At 42.1% G+C, this 16,249-nt stretch overlaps 1 protein-coding gene across 2 annotated transcripts; it reads left to right on the forward strand.

Moving 5' to 3' along the window:
* Nucleotides 1-2,294: 2,294 nt before the first annotated feature.
* On the forward strand, nt 2,295-13,512 carry si:dkey-283b15.2 (neuronal pentraxin-1). Of its 2 annotated transcripts, none has more exons than XM_050047840.1 (6): nt 2,295-2,458; nt 7,278-8,222; nt 9,527-10,037; nt 10,544-10,794; nt 11,915-12,094; nt 12,308-13,512. In XM_050047840.1, the coding sequence occupies exons 2-6, from the start codon at nt 7,533-7,535 to the stop codon at nt 12,515-12,517; spliced, it is 1,842 nt and encodes a 613-aa protein (XP_049903797.1). In that variant the 5' UTR covers nt 2,295-2,458; nt 7,278-7,532; the 3' UTR covers nt 12,518-13,512. The 2 variants fall into 2 exon arrangements, with proteins under 2 accessions (XP_049903797.1, XP_049903798.1); XM_050047841.1 differs by having other exon boundaries at nt 2,296-2,458; nt 9,530-10,037.
* Nucleotides 13,513-16,249: the final 2,737 nt, after the last annotated feature.

A 16,249-nucleotide genomic window follows, 5' to 3' on the forward strand; every position in this document is an offset into this window, starting at 1 on the left:
ATATTGGAGAGAAGGCAGACATCTCTACGGCCGATATCTCCAACACTCTGCAACTCACATCAAAACACTCTAGACTGAAACTTTACTGATTCAAAGTAATGATAGGTAGGTCTCTTTTATCTATGCCGGTGCTACACAGTGGAGCAAACTGCCTCTTGTGATTAAGGACGTTCAGAACCTACAAGCCTTTGAAAAAATGGTCAAACAGAGACTGATAATGTGTCCAAGTAAGGTCGTGGTCATTTTACTGCATTGAAATCTTTTTTTTCTGGCACATTTATCTGTAAATAGATGGGTTTGTTGGGACGTGGCACGCTGTGGTCACATGTCTCCCGCTTTGGACTGACGGAACAAAAGGGACCATGATGGAAATAAATCCTGTAAACATCCTGTCATGACCTCTGTCAATTAAAATGTAATTACACACGAAGAGGCAGACACAAGAGCCAGGGCACAAACTTTGAGTCTTTAACCTTTTCACCCCTATTTAATCCTCAATACTCAACGACACGCGTCACAAGAACTGAAAGGTAAGCTCTTATAATCAGGCTGGTTGAGTTCAAGTGCACTTTGGTCTCAGTGCTCTGATTGATTAAGTTAGATTACAAGCTATTTTATCAACTAGCAAGAGTTTGGCAAAAACTCTAAAGTCAGTGTCTACTTTAATAGTTTTTTCTACTGGCAGGAGATCTACTTAAGTACTGCCAGCAATTTACGACCCAATTGCCACTTTAAATGTTGGAATTGTATGTATATGTAAACCAGTGGTATGTCACATTTGTGCGATATTATGTAGCAGATACATTAAAATTTTATGTTTCAACAATGCTGTGGTTAACGTGTGGTTGGATTTAGGCACAGAAACCACTGGTTATGGTGAAGAGACGATCATGTTTTGACTTAAAATATCTGGTTTTGGTGGCTAGAAAGCCGCACGAAGACGCAGTCATATCTCAGTGAAAAACATCCCCCTTTCCCCAGCCAGCATTTGCATTTGGGGCCCATGTGGGCTGAAAATGGGCCCTTAATGGGACTGTCCATGGGTTCCAAACTGGCCCCATGCCAATTGCCCACATTGATGGCTTTACCCAAGTGGGCCCCACGTGGTTATGCTGAGGCTACCTGGGTACCAAGTGGGTATGGGCCCACAATGGGCATCTTATCTGAGGCCCACTTGGGTAAACCCACCCGTGGGCAGTTGCCATGGGGCTAATATGTAACCCATGAACAATCCCATATAGGGCCCATTTTTCAGCCTGTTTACTACCAACATGGGCCCCACATACAAATGTTGGCTGGGTTGGCGGCACCATCCCAGCAGGAAGCGCAATAATGTCTCATTAAAAAACAACAGCATTTCATGGTACTATCTCAGTGGAAAAACAGCGATGGGTTGCTAAGAAACAATCATGTTTGGTGCCTAAAAAATGCTGCAAGACGCAGCGATGGCTCTTTAAAAAAGTGGTTTATTGTGGTTATTTGTTTGTCTTGGACAGTGGTCTGCAGGTTGGCAGGCATCTCACCCGGGGCCACACCATCCACCATCCCCTCCACCTCCAGATGACAAAGTCAGCTCATATACATGTAGTCTGAACTAGCCTATGTCACTTTAAAAATGTTAATATGAAACATATAAAACATACAAATAGAACGTATATGTGGTTTGCAGAAACATACATTGGCAACATTTTCATCTGGCGACTGGGATGAATTTTAAGATAACGCATGACACAAGTAACCAGCTTTTAAAAGTGACCATGCCCAGACTTGTGCGACGTTTATTTTGTAAGACCAGGAGAAGTGCGGGTTCTTTTTAAAATCAGAGATGAATTAGGCTTTAAACTGTGTCTGAACTTGTTATCTAATGTTAATGAATAAATGTCTGTTCTGTACTTAACATACTGGCTCCGTTGTTTGTTTGTTGTGTGATTTTCTTTGACCTTAAATCAGCCATCTGCCGTCCCGCGGCTGCCTGTCTCTGGCTGTCAGTCAGACTGGAGGAGACGAGCAATTAATCAGGCCAATTACTCCTGTGCTGAGATCTAGGTGAGCTGTGTGACGTCGTGCTGGAGGATCTGAGCCAATGATAGTGTGCTGGTAGAGAGGATGACTGCAAATCAGAGGTCAAATTAAAAAAAACAAACTTTTTATGTACATTTTTGGAGCTGGGTAATATATAACTAATATGATCACATATCAAGGATAAAAATAGAGATGATGGAGTAAATGTGATGGCAAGCAGTCAAAAGAGTGTGTCAGGAAAAGAGGTGTGGTCTCACAAGAAAAACACAACAAAGCTGAGGGAGAGGAGGAGAGAACAGAGAGGCAGAGACACGAAGGAGGGGTAGAAAGAGTTGAGCTCTCCTCTGGAGTAAATCTCTCTCAATCTGATCAGAGTGTGAGGTGGACTAACTCACCACAGTGTGGATACACAGGCTGCACCCACTGGGACTCCAAGGTAAGGATGCATTTACAATGTTCATCTAACTGGAACAGCATCTTCATGTGTTTTATATTAGTTCAGGTGTTTCAATAGGGTGTGACACAGAGGACAGTAAAGAGCTGCAGTGTGGCGCTGCGTTTAGCTTTTACAGTTTAGAAGCAAATTAACTTTTTCAGTGAGAAATCTGAACAACTTGTTGAAAGTAATAAAACAACTGAGGCTCTGTGTTTAAAGCAGTTTCACCTGCAACAATCTGCAAAAGACAGAAATGTGTGTTTGGGTGTTGATGATGTCAGTTACTGAAAGCATTTTAATTTTCATTTATTCTTTTTTGTTTGTTTGTTGGCTGGGTGTAACTTTGCAGTGACTAAAGGCAGGTGAGGGATCATCAGTGACATGTTTGTGACATCTGACAGAAAAGACACAGTGAGGAGGGTCAATGACTAAAACCAGAGGTAGATTTATATTTTTTAGATCGTCTTAAAATGTAGGGTAAGGTAAATGAAGGAACCTGAAACAAGTTAACTGATGCATAAATGGAAGAATTACAATGTCACATATTTTGTTTAAGGACGTTTAAGGAATTGGCTGCAGAGTTTGTCAGATTCCAACTAAAGCGGAATAAAAAGTCGATCAGAAAATAGATTTTTATTGATTTTCGTTTTTACTCACTGTCCTAATATGTGTTACTGGCCATGACAATGAACTACAGAGTTGGTGGATGGGATACCAGCCACACTATATATCTTAAGAGATAACCAAACTTTAAAAACAGACTGTGCTCTTACACAAAATGGACATGGATGTTACAACTAATGATGACAAGAAATAAATAGCATTTAAAACTTTATTTTCCTGAGAATTAATGCTCCGTCTTTATTGTTGGGGAAAACTGTATATGAAGCAACTAGACTGATATAAGAGAGCATGCAAAATATAATTTACTACATAATGTAACATTTAGGGGAAGATAATCTATATGATCTTAAGATAGATGTTTAGCATCACATAGGTTTAAGTGAAGAGGCATTTTAATGGCAGATACAATTTAAAACTAGGAACGAGAAAAGAAAAGACAAGTGGAGACCTTATACAAGGTTTTTAGAAAATCATAATGTTGAATGATATGAAATTGAATGGAAGCTATGGACTGCTGTCATTTTTTAATTATTGTTTTTGCTAGGGTTGGGGTAATATATGCACATTTTTGTTAAATTGTTATTGTGAATGTGTAAAATTCAATGAAAAAAAAGGGTGAAAAAATAAATATATGTATGTCTGAACTCATTTAGAGGCACATGTCCCTGTGCACAGGGCTGTCAGTCCTCATAACCTGGTGCAGGTGACAGCAGGAAACATCAGACTGATAGTAAATAAGCAGATACTCCGCACACAAAGGAGGCTTTAATTGCTTCTTTTTTTAATTTAGTCTTCACTTTACAATGCTACAATGCAAAACGCGTTGTTTGTAGCATTTCAAAGTGAATAGTATATTAAAAGAAGAAGCAATTCAGCCCTCTTGTGTGCAGTGTATCTGCTTATCTACTATCAATATGTATATTTGAATTATTGTACAGCAAAACAAAACACTGGAAACAAGAAGGACTAGAAAGTGTATGTGCGTGTTACCTGAAGTGAAGAAGACATTAAACTGTGATTTATTTTGACAAAGTGTCTCAACAGTTTATAGGAGAGCCACTCGACAGATAATGAGGCTGACATTAATCTTGTAATGCACTTGTTGATTATAATAACAGTTTAAACGTCATCCACTCTCTGTCTAGAAAGAATCTGCTTGTTTACAAATACAGGAGCTCTTTATGTTGTTTGTCAGCTGGCTGTTTTTTAATCACAGGTCTAACTGCTGTTGTCAGTTTTTAATTTGGGACTAATCGCACTACTTAAAAATATCCACCTTGACCATATGGCGCGGGGATGGTGCACGACCCCTGCGCTCACCGTGGATTACACACACACAGAAGCATGCAAGCCCACTTATCTCTGGCTAAGGTGGCACAACAACTGTTTGCAATTAGGTTAATTGAGTGACCTGTGGGTGGTAATAAACTTAGGGCTAAACTGTGGTGATTGGGTGTGACACAGTTCTGTACCGCGACCATCTGTCTGTCCTCTAAGCCCCGTAAATCACAACAGGGACCTCAGAGACAGAACATGCTTCAGTTCAAAGGTTGTTTCCTCTTTATAAATGTAAGAACATTAAGATGATTATAATAAAACATCAAGGAATAATTCTCCAGTTTGTGCAGCTCCATAAATAATTTTTGCATTGGCAATTAAAGAGGAGATTTCTGTGAAGGCAGACGTGATCTTTGTCACAGGCTATATTTGTATGTATGTTTTCACTGTGTTTCATTATTGATAAAGTACAGTGAATCATGTATGAACTGTCAACACACACACACATTGTGGAGGCTGGTCAGTGCGAGCAACAGGTGGTCAGTGAGGTTTAGCTGCCTCATCACGTGTGTGCCATTTCAAAATGCCGGCCCTGTATAATGAAGGACATGTTACAGTGCTCAGAGGGGTCAGAGGGGCTTTGTGATATAGACACAGAGAATATAATATGGAGCCACGTGGACACATGAATGTTTACATGCTGGGATCCAGATTTTAAACGATATACTGCTTTTAATTATAATCCTACGGGCCTAAGACTTAAAGGGAAGCTTTGGTATTATTCAACTGGGCCCTATTTTCCCATGTTTGAGTGTCTAAGAGACCAATGTGAACAACAGTTCTTAACAGTTTTGTGTCTGAATCTCACTCAAAGAGAGGTTTCGTTTGAAGTCTGAAGATGTGACCTGTTGCAGGAAGACAACAGGGGAAACATTAGTGAGAGTTTCAGAGTGGTGTCGGGAATAGTTTGTTTTGTTGGAGTACAGAAAACATAGTTTAGTGATATCTAAAAGATCAGAAGAGAAAAAAAACAATGGTTTGTATTTACGGATTTCTGAATTGTGCAAACAAAATGTCAAGCTTGGCTTTGCAAGACTTCTCCTTGAGCGTGACTTTGACACAATAACACACAGATCGGGGACGCCCACTTGCTCACCTGGTAGAGCAGGCACCCCTCGTACAAAGGCTTTGTCGTAGATGCATGTTCAATTCCAACTCTGGCTCTTTGCTGCATGTCACTCCCTCCATGTCTTCCCATTTCACACAAGACTTTCCTATCTAATAAAGGCAAAAATGCCAAAAGAAAATCTTAAAAAAACAACACAAACAGACCAGATTAAGCGAATGATATAGAAACACCTGTAATAACAACCTGAGCCTGTCTGTAGCAAAAAATAACCACATTTAATGGATGTATAGTGACGGTGCACAATTGCCCCATCTGGTTACATTGCAGACACTGCCAGCTGCCCCCCTATCTCTCAGAAATGTATCAATTTCAAAAATTGTTGTTCACATCAGTTGCTTGGACACAAAAACATAGACAATGGGGCCCAGGTTAAAAATGCCAAAGTTACCCTTTAAATAACCATCAAATTTAACTCTTTAAATAAAAAATAAAACACTGAAAGGCTCTTCGCAGTCTTCCAGGAGGTAAAAACCATCAAACACTAAAGGTACCGACAAAAGTCTCGTCGTCTGGTTCAATCAAGATGCCATACTTCTGATTTGGACTAATCCTTGTCTGGACAGCCTCTGGTTATTTTGGCTCGTGCCCGCACCATGTAAGCTTACTGGTCAGACAGACTGCAGCTAACTGGGGCCGGAGACGACGCGCTGAGGTGTTCATCCTCCATCACATCCTGCTAAGAACTGACGACCTTTTATATGTCAGCTTGGTCTAAACATGTCTCCTCTCACTGTCTTTTTTTTGTTTAAGAACACTGACTCCAATGTATCTACAGGGCAGACATGATCAACTCATGTCTGCCCTGTAGATACACTGGGACAAGATAAACCTGAAAATTAAATGCAGTCCAAAACAACTACAGCCTTATAATCAGGAACATAATAAGGAATAATAAGGAAATGTTGCTAATTAACCTCCTAAGACTAGAGCTTTTGTGTGGTATGCATTTTGAATATTTCCTAGCTATTTGGGATTAGTAGGACCTGATAAGTATGAAAAGACTGAGCATTGTCTTTGAACAGTGGATAGTTTGGGAAAGACCTTGCTCACTTTTGTGTCGGGATCGGCTGTAGGCTGATTTGGCATACATGGCTGCCATCTTGTTTTTACATAGATTATTGTATTGTGCTTTTCCTACCACTAGATGGCAGAAAAAAGTGTCCACAATCGAGGACAACAGGTCTAAATTAAACAAAATGAAGTATAAGCTGCAGCAAACTCAAAATCTAACATCCTCATATGAGGACGCAGGGTCACAAGAGGTTAAACTACAGGGCAAGTCTCAAAATTTTGATACTGAATGTATCAAAAAAAAAATCTTCACTGACAAAGGATTTCATCTTGCAATATTTAATCCACTTAAAGTGACTACAGCATTATTTTTTTTTATTAAAATTTAACCAAAATCACAATCTTTCCCTAACCTTAACCAAAGTGTATTTGTGCCATCAGACAAAAGTCTGGTCATGGGTTCTGGTGTCAAGGTGCATTTCATATGCCAGCCGTACTCCTTGCGAGGCCTACCTGGTACATAAATGTAGTGTTTCGTTACCTGAGAGAAACGTTGTCGTTGTCTGAACATAATCCAGACAGCAATTATGTTGTGACGACAGCATAATTAAGAAAGCAGCGACAGGGTCTCAAAAAAAAAGCTTCTTTATATTGTGTGAACCCTTTGTGGGCACTATTAAAAAACCTTTATCTAAAATCTGATGTTTTGTCTTACAGGTTTTCTCCATTCTTCAGGGACAGAGGAGACAAGGCAACATCCAGAATAAAATTAAATCTCCTGAGTGACGAAGAAGATAAAAGATAAAACTGTTATTTCACATTGTTCCTCACAGATACTTTGAGATCTTTGTTATCGTGCACCCCGATGTCTCCTCTCCAACAACACAGAAGTCAACACAACCTTTACCTTAAACTGGCATCACACATTTTGAAGTGAAGCCAAGCTCCTTAGTCTTACTGGCTGAACTGTGGATGGAGATTATGAGGACCTCTCAGTTGCTTCACCTGTTCCTTGCTCCTATTGTGTTTTCTTTACTTTCACTCCTCCCCTGCCCTGCGTCTGCCAGCACAGGGTCTGACTATGACTATGGAGCACACCCACGCTTTGTTTGCACCCCTATCCCCGTGGATGCAGACCCTGCCTGCTTCCCCGCAGGGGGTCCAGGCGTAGGGGCGTCAGGGCCCAGCGGGCCAGGCCATCAAAGTGCACCTCCTGCTGGCTGGTGGGGGGCGAGCGAAGAGGCCAAAGCCACCATCCTCCACCTGAGGGAGAGCCTCGTCCAGCAGAAAGAGACCATCCTGGACCAGAGGGAGACCATCAGGGAGCTGACGGCCAAGCTCACCCTGTGCGAGGGCCTCGGACGGGATGCGACGCCTCACACCGACCACCACGGCACAGGCTCGCACCCTCATCACGCATCAGTGGCCGGCCATCACACGTACAATGACAACGGGCACTATAGCAACCACCAGGGTCACCATGGAAACCCCATCCCAGACTCACCGCACTACCCCTCTGTAGGAGGGCAACGATCTGATGGAGGGCACAGCAGCAACCATCAGGCGAAGGATAAACATGTGACGCCAGGGGAGATCACATCCTCACCAGAGCAGATGGAGAGGATGCTGCATGCGCTGAAGGAGAGGCTGGACAACCTGCAGGTGAGCAGCGAGAGGAGGAAACTTTTTCAGCTTTATAATCAAAAATAATAAAACTACAGACAAAAAAGTAAAGTAAATATAATACAGCTGATGAACAGGAAAGAGATAAGTAGAGAGACGCTTTAGATGTGCAGCCAGCCCATATATGGCTTTCATTTGTTTAGACATGATGATGCTGTCATCACCGGAAGTCCCAAAGTAGTATATCTGCTAAGTACTTTAGACAAAGGAACAATCAATTACTTAATTGCAGTAAGCCACACATCACATTGCCAAGAGAGTCACTCTGATGTCCCTCAGTGGGCGCCTCAGCGGTGGACGTCACTGCAGTGTATTAACTGGGCACATTGACGTTTTGGTCGCCTCTTTAATTACTCACTGTTTTTACTCTCCCGGTACATTTGTCTGCCCTTTCCTGCTGGCTCTCCTCCCTGGATCATGACCAGAGACAGATGTCAGGGGCTGTGCAGTGTGTAAGGCGGGGTTGGCTGGGTAGTGGCACGAGTCTAACATCAGCAGTAATTACCGTGATCTCCCTTGACAGTCTGGTAATCGGGGCATGGACCAGGGCAAAGCCTGGATTACCTAAGAGGAAGGGGAGCAGACACATATACATGAAGAACCTAAATAAATATCTGACTGTTGCATTTGACACTGAAAGATTACTAGTGAATGTAAATAGTAGGCCAAGAAGTTCAATAAACACATAAGTGCAGGTAACAGACTGACACATGCTGACACGATCCCTTGAGGTCAGTTTGTGTCTTTGCCAAAGCACCACTGACGCCTTTCTGTTGGAAGCAGCGGGATTAAAGTCATTCTTCACCCACAAAATGATCATTTGTAAATCAGTTACTCTCACAGTGTTACGTTGAACTCATGAAGAAAACTTTGTTTTTCTCGCATGAATTTACGAAGAAAGGAAAATCCAAAAACTGAGAAAAATTCTTGATGAATTGAAGTCATTGGGGTCCACATTTACCTTCAGCAAAACTATATCAAAACGTCCGTTAACTAACTCTCACACAACTTGTGCAGTATAATCAAAGTCTCATTTATCCAGTCGTGAACTCAGAACTTCCCAAACGGATACATTTTTGCTAAAATGTTAACATTTAAAACATTCATATAAGAGTAGTGCACCTGGGAACAAAAAATGCATGTGTTTGGTAAGTACTGAGTACACAGCTGGATAAATGAGACCAAGATTAAACAATATGAACGGTCATTTGTGGGGGAATATCCCTTTAAGTGACAGGAAGTGCTTATCAAGACCTCACCTGTGTGTTCTTCACCTCCCCCAGCAGAAGAGGAACACATCCATCGCCTACTCCAGCTCTCTGAAGGAGCTGCTTCAGAGGAAGATCACCGCTCTGGAGCAGCAGCTGCACCATCACACCTCCGCCCTCAGCAGCCCGGACCACCACGATGACGACAGCAGCCACAGAGATGACGGAGACCATCACGACGACGATCATCACGATGATGATCACCACGACGACGGACACCCGAATGACCACAAGGACGACCACAATGATGGCAGCCACAGCGACAGCCACACCGACCATCATGATGACAGACACAATGATGACCATCATGATATGGATGGTGACCATGACAACCACCATGACAGTCACCACGAAGATCATGATGATCATGATGATGATGATGATCATTATGATCATGATGATCACCACAGTAACGAAGCAGACAGTCACAGTTACCTGTCACACACAGGATACAGAGAACCAGGGCCACGGACTGGTTTCCACTCAAATAAACTGGAGTCAGTGCTCAACCAGCTGCACCTCGCAGGTACACAACCACCACACATTATTACCTCGTCAGGTGACAGTCACTTGCCTGCATTTGCTCATGTGTGACCATTCCCTTACATCCGTGACCTTCCTCCTGTCCTGTACATAAGCACTAACATCCACAACTTTTGCTGATTAGCCGGCACAGTGTTGTGTGACTCGTCCAAGCCACTTTATTTGTTTTATAGTTACAGACCCAGGGCTGTGTATGAACAGCAGATTTTTTTAGTGTGCACAAAGACCAGACAGCTAACGGTCCATGAGGAGATTATCGTTGAATTTGACAAAAAGTGTATTGAATTAACATAGCGGACTACACTTTCAAATTGATCAGAAAAAAATAAAATTTGAGCGTCTTAAATAGTTTCAAGTTGACTCAGCAAAATCATTCTGCTGAGTAATCGATCGAAAGCTCCAGACAAGAACAGTTAGTAAATAAACCTACTGACATGACTCAAAGTGAATTGTTTATCATGGTATGATGTTGTTTCTCTCCAACGACAGGTTCCAGGAAGAAATTCAAGAGTCCCGATGCCTTCCAGATCAGCTTCCCCATGAGGACCAACTACATGTATGGGCGGATGAAGAGGACGCTGATGCAGGAGATCTTTGCTCTGACTTTGTGTCTTTGGATCAAGGCGGGTGTTGGGCCCGTCCTGGGGACACCCTTTTCTTACTCCGCACCTGGACAGGCTAATGAACTGGTGCTCATCGAGTGGGGGAGCAACCCCATGGAGCTGCTGATAGACGACAAGGTGAGGGAGGATAAACAGAAACCCTGCTACAGTGTCAAAGGTTTAGAGACACATTTCCTCAATCAGCTGCTTAATAAGAGTGACAGGAACCTACATTAACAGTTGCTGCGTTCAATATCACATACTATTCACTACATACCAAATATGTGTCTTATAATCACAAACATTTGTTTACATTGATTTATAAAGAGAGCTGGATACAGCTTTGGAGGCAGGGCCCCATTCATTTCATTAAAAGTTGCTCAGTGGCGCATGAAGCAAAATAAAATTCAACTTCCCAGGTATAAAATTACCTGGATTTTCCACATAGCTGGGCCCATAGAGCAAGCGCCGACCGAGCAGCTAACTTCTAGTTTTGCATTCAACTAACTCACATGGAGATAAAATGATGTAATTGTGCAGCTCTTCTGGGCTTCAGAAATGGTTTCGAGCTGAGTGAATGCAGTCATTTTGAGGAGGTTGTGATGCTCTAAAAAATGCATTCACTGATTTCTTTCACAATGAAAATCAATGGGAAAAAATCTTTTTGGGCCCAATGGCATCACATGATGGAACCAGAGGTTGTATATGCAATTGGCTTCAAAGCCTGGTGCGCTTCCTGAGGGCCTGGAATAAACAACAGTATTTATCTTTTCGTATACACTGAGACTGCCTGAGAGGCTCATTGACTGTTAGAGACAGATAACCATGGTAACCTGTACCAACCTCCGATCTACTGGAAATTTCAGATTAATTTAAAATACATATCACTAACAAAATGAAATCTTATACTTAAGAGTTAAACTGACATTACAGAGCTGTCTGGTCACTGCCTGCCATTGTTTATTATGAACGTTGTCATTTACTGAAACTTTTGTCTCGTCTAACGCATTGCATGATGGGATATTTATGCCGGCGTAGTGTTCACTGTTTGCATACTGTAATATTTCACAGAACAACTTTCATAGGCATGAACAGGCGCCCTGCCTCCACCACAGTATTATGTTATTCTCTTTATACATCCATGTTTTGCACTTAATAAAAAAAGGGTTTTTTAATTACACACACAATCTCCCACAAACTATGTTCTCACTTCTGTATTTACCTGTGTTAACTTGAGTCTGTATCTCACCATCCCCAGGCGGCGACGCTGCCCCTGTCTCTGGGTGACGGGAAGTGGCACCACGTGTGTGTGACCTGGTCAACAAGAGACGGACAGTGGGAGGCCTACCAGGATGGAGTGCAGAGGGGGTCTGGGATAAATCTTTCCCCCTGGCACCCTATCAAACCTGGAGGTGTCTTCATCCTGGGACAGGAACAGGTAAAGACAAAGAGATTCACTCCCTGTAGATGCACACTACAGATGCAGAAAGGGGGAGAATTTATTATGCTAAATATCAAATACATGCCCAGTGAAGAGCTTAGAGCCTGAAACAATTTACAGTCTAGGGAAGCCATTGTTTTTTGGCTCTTCTTTACCTGTATTTGTGGATAAATTGCTTTAATTACATTCTCATTTCTCTCCCTACCTCAGGACACTCTGGGAGGTCGTTTCGATGCCACTCAGTCGTTTGTGGGCGAGATGTCCGACCTGCACATGTGGTCACATGTCCTGACTCCCAGTGACATCTACAGCCTGGCGTCCTGCGGCAGCCACCTCAGAGGAGACATCCTCGCCTGGTCTGAGTCAGAGGTGGAGCTTCGTGGAGGTGTCGCCAAATACCCCTTTGACCCCTGCCACTAAGAGGCTGGAGAAGAACGCTGAGAACATTTATCACATATCGAAAGGTTCAGGAATAAAACAGGAGCCCCTCTGACTTATTTTTCGGGATGATGACTCAGTGGCACAAACTCATTGCCTTCCTTTAGACTGAATCAGTGACTTTTTCTTTGAAAAGAAAAACAATAAGTCTAATCTGTGTTTACAGAGACTGTAGAGACTTAGCGGTCTTGGGCCTTAGGTTTCGGCCTCTAACGTAATCATAAGCTAGTGTTTTATTTTAAACAGACAAGTGCTGTATGTGACATATTGTCATATTGTTAATAAGACTTAATACTGTGGGGTCTGTGATAAAATTAGCAGACCTTACACGGGTTCTGACGTGGTGACAAACTGTGTTGTTAGTATAAGTGATACGTAGAGAAATGTGTTGAGAAATCATTTTGTAATCAGGATGCTCCTTTTTTTAAAGGTGTCCACCGAGATACAGCTAATTTACCAAAGAAATGTAGAACTGATTTGTTACACTTTGTAATTTTAATAATCTGATGTGTCATAGATAGAGTGGTGTTTTATTTTGGGAGAAGAGCCTGTCAGACTGAATTTAGTGTTCAACAGCCTCTGCTGGTTTCTCAGTTATAACACGGACTTTTGGCATGACGCTGTAACCCAACAGTGATGCTTTAAATTCATCATCAAGGTTTATTATACACTCTTTTTTATTCACTTTTATAAACTCTACAATGGATCTCGTTGTTCACCGAACAAGCTGCTGATGTTTAACACTTTTTTTTCTCTCCAATAAAAAATGCATCTTTTTGATATGTATATTTTATGTGATCAAGTCATTGCAATGTGGCTTTTTAATTCCTTATATGATCTGGCCTTGACTGTATATTTGTTATTGCGCTGTATATAAAAGACTGAATTAAGGCCAGGTTAGGTTTTTAACGTTGTGTATTAAGTTGTGTGTTTGTTTTTTTCAAATGTTAAGAGTGTGTAAATAAAAGTGTGAAAGATACACATCTTTGTTCTTGTTTTTTTGGTAAATTGTATAGCGCCTTTCTAATCATCTGACCACTCAAAGCGCTTTTCACACTATGAGTCGCATTCACCCATTTACACACACATTCACACAATGGTGGCCGAGGCTACCATACAAGGTGCTACTCAGGCTACTCAGTTTTTAACACACTCACACACTGATGGAACAGCCAACGGGAGCTTTGGGGTTTAGTAACTTGCTCAGGGATGCTTTCACATGCAGACTGGAGGAGCCAAGGATCGAACCGCTGATCTTCCAATAAGAGGATGACCTGCTCTACCCCTGAGCTTCAGTCGTGGATGCCACCTGACATGCTCAGCCCAGCCAAACACCGTTGCATACCAAGTATTCCTCCTCCTAGCAACAGCACTCCCCGGTACAATTGGACGATGCACCAGGCCTCACTGTAAAAACGGTTCAGGAATGGCCAAAAGAATGTGACTCAAAGCGTGGACTTGGCATCCAAACTCCCCAGATCCCAATCTGATCCAGCATCTGGGGGACGTTCCAGTAGCACACGTCACAACCCATAGGACTCAAAGGATCAACAGCCAAAGCCCTGGAGCCGGACAACACACAGAGGTCCTGTGTCCATGCCCTGACAGGTCACAGACAAGTCCGATTTAAGGAGGCCCACCTGTGGATTGAGGTTACCTCTAGGGTACCAGCATGTCCAGCAAATGCTCGATCAGATCAGGATCTTGTGTATTTTGATGCCTTGAGGTCTTTGTCATTCTCCTTGGTCCATTCCTGAACAGTTTTTGCAATGTGGCCTGGTACAGTCCTGCAGAGGGCCACTGCCATGGTGGAGTGCTGTTGCCATGAGGGCGGTACCCACTTGACTGCCAGGAAGACCAGCAAAACATTGCACTGCAACGAGATGATCAGTGTTATTCACCTCACCTGTCAGTAGTTTTTATGTTTTGGCAGATCAGTGTATAGTGTCAATAACTTAAATTTACAGCTAAATCCAAGTCATGAACATCAACAATGCGGCCAGTGCACAAGACTTAATAAACTACTTCATCATGTCAAAATAACATTAACTCAACTACAAAGACCAAAATAAACGGCACTTACCAGGTGTGAGCTGAACGAAAGTTTTGCTCGATCCTGGGGCTTTATGAATCTGCTCCATAAATGCACAGACATGACAGGACAAATGAGAGACTTGAGAAATAACAGAAAGAACCAAACTTGACTGCTCCACCAACGATTCTGCTGGGAACACCAACAGCCACAAAATGTGCCTCGACCAACCATCCTCTCTCACACCCCTCATACACAAAAATGGAACACCAGTTGGCTATGACAGGTATCACAGTGGTTACAAGTCAAAATGAGGCATAAGGTGTAGAAAATGTCAACTTCCAGCACGTTTAAATGCTGATTTTTAGTGCATTATAACATTGATTTTTAACGGGTTGAAATGTGATTTTTAGCACATTAACGTCACAGTTTCTAGCATGCTGAAAAGGTGATTTTTAGCACGTTAAACTAGCGATATCCAATTGTAGCCCACAGACAGATTTTAAATGGCCCTCTGCTTGTCTTTCAAAATATACTATATGGTTAACACAATATTGAATAATCAAGCAAGATCACTTCACACTGATTGTAGACATGTACCAGAACTATGCAGGCAGAACTAATGTGTTTGTTATGGATAGAAGGTAAACAAGCAAACAAACAGGCTACCTAGCACCAGATATCTCCTCCTCTGTCGCAGACATGGCCACAGTAACAAAGCGTAAAGTCAGGAGAGAGGGCAGCTGTTTTCAGGAGTGATGGGAAGTTAAATACTTTCTCACTTTAAGACCCATGTGATTTGAGAGGCAGCTGGCCCCCAGGTATTTTCACAATACCTTACCTGGCCCCCATTCTAAAAAGTTTTAACATCCCTGCCTTTTACTGTCAGTGTTTGGTGCATAAAAACACAATTTTTTGGGGTGTTAAAATGTTGACTTTTAGCACCTTAAACAGTCAATTTTAGGTGCATTAAAACATTGATTTTTAGCATCCATTTTTGCCATGTTAAAATGCCAATTTCTCTGGAAACTCTCCATAGATTCCTGGCGCATTAACAAGTCAGTTTTAACTACATAACGTGCGGATTTCTCAAGTTTAACATTTTTTTTCTTTCAGTGCATTGACATGTTGATTTTGGGCATCTTAATGCTACAGTGTAGAGTTCATTGCTGCTACCTGTGACTGAAAGAGGTGTTACTGAACTGAATATGTTGTGCTCCTTCTTCCTGTCCTTCAGTCCTGCGGTAGAATGTGTCTCCCTGACCTCTGGCACAGACACTTGTCTGGACATGAAGGCAGGTGTGCAGAAATTATAGAGCACACAGTTTATACAAGAAACCTTTTAACATGTCAAAAGTAGGTTAGTGTACGCATTAGAGTAGGGTGTGCAGCAAAATACAGGACGAATGCCAAAGGACGAGCCTGTATTATACATGACAATGACAGGTGTAAATCCGATACAGAACAGTTGCACAGACCTACAGTTTTACCTGATGATGGTGCTGTGTGGAAAGTTATGGGATCACTGAAGGTATTAAAATTCTTCCTGAGGGGACGACACCATGGTTTTATTTCACTGGAAGTAAAAATGGTATTCAGATGGTAAATCCAGATTACTCTGGTGAAATATCTAGCAGGTCAAACTTTGAATGACACATGGTCAAATTTAACAATTCTCTACA

The sequence above is a fragment of the Epinephelus moara genome, chromosome 6 (genome assembly GCF_006386435.1).
Source record: "Epinephelus moara isolate mb chromosome 6, YSFRI_EMoa_1.0, whole genome shotgun sequence".
Taxonomy (NCBI): domain Eukaryota; kingdom Metazoa; phylum Chordata; class Actinopteri; order Perciformes; family Serranidae; genus Epinephelus; species Epinephelus moara.